General features: G+C 34.4%; 2 protein-coding genes across 3 annotated transcripts; one reads left to right on the forward strand and one right to left on the reverse strand.

Annotated features, from left to right (window-relative positions):
• Positions 1-2,518: 2,518 nt before the first annotated feature.
• On the forward strand, positions 2,519-3,542 carry LOC114743608 (uncharacterized). 2 transcript variants are annotated; one of them, XM_028931830.1, is made up of 3 exons: positions 2,519-2,688; positions 2,808-2,972; positions 3,263-3,542. In XM_028931830.1, the coding sequence occupies exon 2, from the start codon at positions 2,811-2,813 to the stop codon at positions 2,970-2,972; it is 162 nt and encodes a 53-aa protein (XP_028787663.1). In that variant the 5' UTR covers positions 2,519-2,688; positions 2,808-2,810; the 3' UTR covers positions 3,263-3,542. The 2 variants fall into 2 exon arrangements, with proteins under 2 accessions (XP_028787663.1, XP_028787661.1); XM_028931828.1 differs by having other exon boundaries at positions 2,808-2,968.
• A 907-nt stretch (positions 3,543-4,449) lies between these two features.
• Positions 4,450-8,635, reverse strand: LOC114743610 (phosphatidylserine decarboxylase proenzyme 1, mitochondrial-like; the record flags this gene model as incomplete). The annotated part of the gene is given in 11 exon segments (XM_028931831.1): positions 4,450-4,778; positions 4,953-5,075; positions 5,339-5,416; positions 5,748-5,815; positions 6,327-6,433; positions 7,507-7,764; positions 7,857-7,962; positions 8,044-8,059; positions 8,062-8,106; positions 8,381-8,434; positions 8,582-8,635. Coding segments are annotated over 11 exon segments (1,068 nt in total), but the record flags the coding sequence as incomplete, so codon positions are not given.
• Between the last annotated feature and the right edge of the window lie 261 nt (positions 8,636-8,896).

Consider the following 8,896-nt stretch of genomic DNA (forward strand, 5'->3'; position numbering starts at 1 on the left):
TTTTTTTGTTGAGAAAATTATAAGAAGGTTTAAAAAAATAATTATAAAATAAGGTTTAAAAGTTGTTATTTTTTACTCTAAAATTTGTCATTACAAACTCTTTAGATTAGATTGTTACTGAAACTTCAAGTAATTATTTTTTTTGACTTCATTATAATTCTTCTCTCTGTTTTTTTTCCCCCTCAAGAGAGATAATATATATTTAAATTCAATTTCGTTATCTTAAAATTTACTCAAGGGGAAATCACAAATAAAGACCCTTGAATTAGCAAAATCACTCTATGGTCACCTGAATATGCTAAATTACTATGAGGGGCCCGGTTTCAAATTGTAATTATAAAATCATGGCCAAATTATCAAAATATCCCTCTTTAATTTTTTTTAATAGGGAAAGCCACTGCCTCACCGGAATCCGGCCACCGGCGCCGGAGCTCCGGCGGCCGCTTCCGGCCACTGTCGGCGGCCGGACGCCGGGGTCCGGCCGCCGGAGCTCCGGCGCCGGCGGCCGCTTCCGGCGGTCTTCCTTTATTTTTTTTTGAAACTGTTTTTTTTTTTAAATTGGGGGGAAGTGAGGTTGGGGGGATTTGATCCCCCAACCTAATGCTTCCCAAAATAAGGAATGACCATTGAACCAACAAATTTTTGTTAACATTATGATGCAAAAAAAATATAAGTTAACTCATTTACTCTTGTTCCAGGTGATAACAACAATACATTTGGAAATAACAAGTTCTGATTGTAAAATAACACGTCTGGAATAAAAATTTAACAATATGTTTTTTTTATAACAATAAATTTTGTTGCAGGCAATAACAACAATACATTTAAAAATAACAAGTTCTGATTATAAAATAACAAGTTTGGGATTAAAATTTAATAACACGTTTTTTTTATAACAATACACTTTGTTTCAAGTGATAACAACAATACATTTAAAAATAACAAGTTCTGATTATAAGATAATAAGTCTAGGATTAAAATTTAACAACACGTTTTTTTATAACAATTAATTATTTTATACTTTTAAAAAATAAATTATTTATAACTTATAAAAAATATTTTTAATATATTTATTTCTCTAAAAAAATACTTTTTAATCTGTATATCTATACAGCTCATTATAAATCAAACTACTTCTTATAAATTATAAAGTATTTATAATAAGGCATTTTTGATTTATTAATCATAGTATAAATTTTATATTATTTCATTCTTTAAATATTAAAAATATTTTTTATATTTAAAGAATAAAATAGTATTTTTAATTATAAATTAGAGATAAATTTCATTTATAAATTTAAGCAGTCAAAAAGTATTTTTAATCCACAATAAATTGTACTATTTATAATTTATAAGAAGTAGTTTGATTTATAATAATTTGTATAGATATATAGATTAAAAAAATTTAAAAAAAAATTAAAAAAGTGTGTTGCCATTTTCCCTAAATTTTATTTATAAATTTGAACAATAAAAAAGTATTTTTAATCTATAAAAAATTATACTTCAAGTTCTGATTATAAATTGGAGATAAAAATTATTTTTTTAGCAAATTAAATAGATTACAAGTACTTTTATAAGTTATAAATAATTTATTTTCCAAAAGTATAAAATAATTAATTGTTATAAAAAAAGGTGCTGTTGAATTTTAATTCCAGACTTGTTATTTTATAATCAAAACTTGTTATTTCCAAATGTATTGTTGTTATCACTTGAAACAAAGTGTGTTGTTATAAAAAAACATGTTATTAAATTTTAATCCCAGACTTATTATCTTATAATCAGAACTTGTTATTTTTAAATGTATTGTTGTTATCACTTGAAACAAAGTGTATTGTTATAAAAAAAACGTGTTATTAAATTTTAATCCCAAACTTGTTATTTTATAATCAGAACTTGTTATTTTTAAATGTATTGTTGTTATTGCCTGCAACAAAATTTATTGTTATAAAAAAAAACATATTGTTAAATTTTTATTCCAGACGTGTTATTTTACAATCAAAACTTGTTATTTCCAAATGTATTGTTGTTATCACCTGGAACAAGAGTAAATGAGTTAACTTATATTTTTTTTGCATCATAATGTTAACAAAAATTTGTTGGTTCAATGGTCATTCCTTATTTTGGGAAGCATTAGGTTGGGGGATCAAATCCCCCCAACCTCACTTCCCCCCAATTTAAAAAAAAAAACAGTTTCAAAAAAAAAATAAAGGAAGACCGCCGGAAGCGGCCGCCGGCGCCGGAGCTCCGGCGGCCGGACCCCGGCGTCCGGCCGCCGACAGTGGCCGGAAGCGGCCGCCGGAGCTCCGGCGCCGGTGGCCGGATTCCGGTGAGGCAGTGGCTTTCTTTTTAAAAAAAAATTAAAGAGGAGTATTTTGGTAATTTGGCCATGATTTCATAATTACAATTTGAGACCGGGTTCTTCATAGTAATTTAGCATATTCAGGTGACCATAGAGTGATTTTGCTAATTCGAGGGTCTTTATTTGTGATTTCCCCTTTACTCAATGCCTGTCGCCAATGGAAAATCTGTCTGGCGGGTTCGCTAGGCCCTTTGCGTCGGCAAACAAAAGCAGCCAAGATCGTACTGCGTCTAATTCCCCAAAGCACCGTGTTGCCATTCCACAACTGCAGTGATAGCGAGTGCAATCACAAAGAATCTGTCTGCTTTCGACTTCCCCAGTATGCCCGTAAGTACCCGTTTCTCGTTCTTTCTTCCTTGGTCGCCCCAATCCCGATCTCGTTCGGTTTGAGAGATCTGATTCTCATCTGATTTACGTTGAAAACTTCCTCGGTTTCACTTCATAAGTCCCTATGATGCAGGTTAGGACCTTCGTAGAGGTTGAGCCACCTAGCCCAATCAGGTACTTTATCGGAGCCGCTATAATGATGATCGGAGTCGTATTGCCGGTTGGCTACATGATGTTCCGGAACAAGAGAGTGCCTCCGTCTTTGTCCTACTCTAAACAAACGTAGGTGTAACTCCAATTCTTTTTCCCTTTGATTTCATTCTTTATATCATATTTCCATTTACTTTGATCCTACTTGGCCTGTTTGGAGTTCGTCGTTGCTAAATGCAGCCAATCAGGTGACCTTAGCTAATTGTTTTGTGTCATTCGAACAAAAAAAAAACAGAAAAAGGAACAGTTGAATGTGTAGATCTGCAGATTCGAAAATGAGAATGTGAATGCCGTTCTGTGGTCTAGATTAGAGTATGCCGAGAAATGCTAAATCTTGTTGTGATCGAACCTTCTCTGTCAACCCAGGAACAAGATTCTGATATAAGAGAATGACGGGATGGGAGGCTTGGCTTCAGTGGATTCAGATTCGCCTGTCGTTGTGGTGGGACTTGGGAGGCGAATGGTAAGAGTAAGAAGCTTCGTCAGATCTATTAAATATTTCATTGGCAATAACGCATTGAGATCCCTCACACTTGTTGAGCGGTTTTGTAACTTTTGTTCATGGGATTCTGAACTCCGACCTCATCAATACAAATTTTGTACTAAATTTTTTAATGATTTTTTGAAAAAAAAATCAAATTTGTTAGTTTTGGGTGTTTTCTTTCCACAAAATCATATAAATGAAAAGATTCCAAAAACGGCATTCATCCTTTTATGTTATCATATCGAAACTAAGTACTAATAAATAATAATACTAATATTTTTTCAATCCAAAGCTCAAACACCATTCTGATACGCAAGAGTCTCAGACACAATCTAAGTACTCTCTGTATGACCCTAAATATAGTACTAATAAACAAATAATTAGTTTTAATTATTGATTAAGGACTTGTTTGGCAAAGCGTTAGAAATCACTTATAAACACATTTCATATAAATCAAGACAAAACTTTTCTCATATACTTATCTCGTATTTTATAAATCATGATTAAAAAGTTACTTATAAACTATTCCAAATGAGTCCTAGATGTTTTAAATATACCATACCTTTTTCTTCCTAAAAACGCTTCTAATAAAACCGTTGAGTCATCGTCATACCTTAGTTAATTCATGATAATTAAATAAAGGACAATAAGATAGATGCATCAGTTTACACTCCCATTCTCTTATATTTTGACTTGAGACAACAAAAGTCCAAACATTATGACATCAGGTACGGAGGCTGAGCTCCTTCCCATCCCCCCACCACCCGGTGCTTGTTTTTCTCCTCTTTCAACCAACGTCACATCTTGAGGCGGGATAAACATCGCCCTTAATCTAAAACATAATTAAAAAAATTCATGTTGGTATCATATCTAAAATTTATCTCACATGTTTATTAATTTTTTTTCAAATTAAATTATTAATATTCTTTCAATAATAATCAAGTAGAAGAAGGAATGACTGAATTAAAAAAATATTTAGGGTATTTTCAAAAACTTATATTAACTAATTTAATTAATATTTTTAATCTATTTAAATTAGTTAATTAGATCTAACATAGAACTGGAGGAGTAAATAAATAGCAGAACTAAATTCCCACTATGATGAACGCAGTTGACTCTTAAAGCAGTATTGAGTTTCGAAATCTCGGATTAATATGAAGGGAATCTACCCCGGGCACAATTAAATATTCTTTTATACATAATGTGATTGTTGTACTCTGTGCAGAGGCCACCGTAAACTTAATTCCACCTTCCCAAAGCCTCACCAACACGTACTCTGTCCCCACGTCTGACAGAGAAGTTGAACTCCGGTGAGGAACCTCCTCCTCCTTCGAGCAGTTTCGAAATGGGAGCTTGGAAAACAAGCACAACTGTCGATCCCATGTTGAAAGCACCCAACTGAGGACACAGTAAACTACATTAGTTCACTGGTAAATAAGCAAAGGGATAAGAAATCACATAGCAGGCCAGCAACTTCTCTCTACTTGCTAGCAGCCATTTTGTAATTCTTTTTATTATAACTGTAAATGAAGTAGACAAAATTATTAAAGATAAGCAAGGTGCATGTCTAACCTCGTCTCCCTTGGACAGCATCTTACCAACCCCTTCAGGTTTATAAACCCGTTCCTCAGGAGGCTCCGAGTGAAGAAACTTCTTCCTTGGCTTGTTGGTTTTGAGTTCAGGTTCAATGAGAAGCTGTCGTGTCAGAGTTAAAACTAAATTCATTAATCGAAAGCTCAATTTATTATGAACAATAAACGCAACATGCCATCCCTGCCATTGTGTTCCAAAGTTTTCTGGCTTAAATTTTTCAACCCGGTACCACCATATTTAGAAAGAAAATTTAACGTTAACTCACAATTTGAAACCAAAACAGATGAACATATAGCATATTGTAAAGGTTGTACTTGTGTCATGAGCTTGTTTTTAATACAACCATAAGGAACTGGTAAAAAAACCTGGATTGATCCAATATTTGTGGCCCCAATTGCTGCAAGCGCTATATATCCTTGTTGCCATAGACCTTCAAGAACAACCTGCAAAAATAGGAGCAAATCAATGAAAGATGATAGGTGATCATAAATCGTAGAGGTTAAGATTGAAATGTTGATCATGGTGTCATAAATTGAAGTCATTAAAGAGTTACACAATAGCATCCTCAATAAATAAATAGCTAGACCAGCACAAAGAAAGTTAGGAAAATTTCAAGAGAGAGAGAGAGAGATAAAATATTGAATATTCTGTATAACTAAAGATAGCTCATTTAATTTTATTGCTTGTCAGTAGAAACAACAAGACAAGGCTTGAAAGAAAAGATAATACAGGTTTATGGAGAGAAAATTGTTGCATCTGTCCTTGGCAAATTACCCTTTCATTCTCAATATATAAATTTCTTATCGTTCTTGTAGCACGTTCGTTCAGGGGATAAAGACGTCCTGCAACATAACAGAATGGGAATTCAAAGGGGGAATAAGATTAGATTAAAATAGAAAAATGGATGCTGACAACTAACGAAATAAATTGTCAAATCTAGTTCTACATTTTTCATATCCCATTGATTCCAACGGTCATCACCGAAAAAACATCTTGATTTTCAACACACGACGCAAGAGCTGTAACTGCATTTATGCTACTTCACTGTTACTGTTAATTGTTTTTACAAGGAAAAGCCTACAACCAAATTATTATAATGACTTTAAAGAAAAGCATACAAGTGAGAGATCATTCTCAACTATAATGTCATCCCTAGTAGTCACCATACTGAACTTCATTGGATATGACCGTTTCTCCTCACAGTCCTTCTTGAAAGGGCTACTATCTTACTCATGACAATAATATCGGGTATAGGAACATAATACAGACATGGACAACCTCATAAGAACAGATCGCAGCCAGCAATCATTCTCAAATTGTTTAAACAAAAGCTCATGGACCAAATCTTTTCACCTGAGAAATGCCTGCGAACGAGAATGTTCCAGTCAGCAGGTGAATGTATGCGATGGTAGTCCCCAGGGCCTAAGTAAATCACACAGTAGAAGAGGCCTCTCTCTGGACTGCAATAGAAATTTGACTATATACGAGCCTTCAATACAGTGCATTCATCTGTATCATTTTTAATATATAGCAGATATACTGTTCTCATTGGGCCACACTGACGGATACCAGTCATATACATTTCAGGAAGAAGCTAGATAATTCTTCTCGCATTTAAAAATCAATATTAAGACTAGAAAACAGAATATAGATCCTAATTCCATAGAACCTGTGTTTTACAACAGACCGATGGACCCACACTCCTGGGACTAGGAAAAAGAAGGAATATAGAAAGAGAATGGAGATAAAATATAGCATGGGGGTGAGTTCACAGACAGAGAGAGAGAGAGAGAGAGAGCGTAGTAGAGAGGCTAAAAAGAAAGCGGTCAGCATCTAAGAGGAAAATAAAGAAGTATTTGGCCTAGTGTGAAGAGAGAAGCCTAACCTCTCAAAAGCTAAAGAAGTGTTTGCTTTAGATATCTATTTATTCTGCTGTGACTATTTCTATGCAGCGTGTGGGAGTAATTTTATTTGCCTAATAGCTTGAAGACTTGCTGTTTGATATTTGGTGTAATTGAACCCATCCATTCCTTGATCTGATAGAATCTCTCTCTCCTTTATTTTCTGTTATTTCAATGGCAGAAAAGCCTAAGTGTTTTTGAGGAGCAGGTTTCCTAAACAAAGAAACAAAAGATTCATGTTTTCAAATGAGACACAAATTGCTACACTAATGTTTTTCAAACAACAGAGACACAAAAGTAAAATCCAAGATAAACTAAGCAATGACGCAAAAAGCAATGATGACACCAACAATATTTCAACACTTTCAGCTCAGTTTACCTCCTCGAGTTAACAAATATGGATTATCACATGCCCTCTGACATCCAACTAACCATAGATGCATTTTGAAAATGGAGGAGTTAGTTTGAGCGAATCAGCTGAGAAGCAAACATCAATTTCCTTCAACAATTACTAACCCCCCCCCCCAAAAACCAAAAAAAAAAAAAGAAAAAAAATCCTTAAACCATTTGGACCTGTTAAATTATGAACTTACAACCAGACAGGAATAAGTAGAAATCCAACATCGAATTACCATGATGATTTAGGGTCCCAAACTTTGGGAGAAGCTAAGGAGACACTCCACCAAGATCTGTTTCTCTTCTCATCACTAGTGACTACAGATTCAATATGCTTCTCATGTATATTACAATCAGCCGCAGTCGGAAAAAATTGGCTTGCACCAAGAAGAGAACAAACAGAATATGAAAATCCTTTGACCTGTTCAATCATCGCACCTGCTCCTTTCAACTCTCCAAATCTTAAAACTGTACCATCCACAGGACTAACCTGAATGGTCATACATTATGTATAAGTCAACAATGCTAACAGAGGAAACTGATAGGAAATTTGAGATTTCTTAAAAGCTGTTACCAGTTACCAGGACATTGTGGATCAGGGTCAATGGGCCTGGAACCTTCTTTCAGAGTGCGAACAAAGAAATCCCTTAAAGAGGCATACTTGTCTAAAGGTAAAGCAGCTTCATTTAAATCTAGATGTCAATGGGATCATATTAACATATAATGTGAAGAATAATATTGGAATAAAAGGCTGAAGAGACAAAAAGTCATACTTGAATGAAATGCCCGCGAGCCCAAGCTCTATAAACATATGGTCTTAAACACACGGGAATTTCCTGAAAATTTTTCCACAATAACCCTAGTAATTCATGTCACTTGAAGAATATAAAAGATAGACAATATTCAAATTAAAATCAATTGAAAATTATTTAGACAGGAAAAATTGTGGCAACACACTGTTAATTTGCAGGACGAGAGAGAAGCCAAATTAGCAAGGAGAGGGGGAAAAAAACAAAATTGCAACTCGAGCAAATTTAAGCTGAGGTTCAACAAAAACATTGATGAACATCAAACATGATAATAAAAAAAAGAGAAAAAAAGATCTCTTACCATGCTTGCCAAGTATCCCCAAAATCTAGATACTGAACGCAGAGGCAGCGCACCCTCAAAATTGTAGCCTGTTATAAAATAAGGACATATGTCAAAATCGGCCTCCAAACTGTGACACACATTGATACAAATATATAAAATAAGGATAACCAATTGCTCTTGTGTGTGTGTGTGTGTTCAGGGGAGAAATGGGGGGAGGACCTTAACATCAGGTTGAAACTCCAATTCGATTCCTTTCTCCCTCATCTCCTCAATCTGTTCCCCCAAAAAAAAAAAAAATTTATTCTAGAGATACATAATTGCAATATAAATCAGGTAAGACTTCGTTTTTGCAAACAGGTAGCATATGCAGTAAATCCATTTATTGAAGCAATGCATCTGAATGAATCCCAGTATTGTAATAGAAACGAAGTTAAACATAAGGCTCCAAGGGAAATAAAACTACATCTGCTCATCAGCCTCGAGCGTTCCAGAATCCCCCCCCCCGCACTCTTGTTGCAATTTGTCTCCTATTAA

The sequence above is a fragment of the Neltuma alba genome, unplaced genomic scaffold (genome assembly GCF_004799145.2).
Source record: "Neltuma alba isolate B1F8T4 unplaced genomic scaffold, ASM479914v2 tig00004064_pilon, whole genome shotgun sequence".
In the NCBI taxonomy this organism is placed as follows: domain Eukaryota; kingdom Viridiplantae; phylum Streptophyta; class Magnoliopsida; order Fabales; family Fabaceae; genus Neltuma; species Neltuma alba.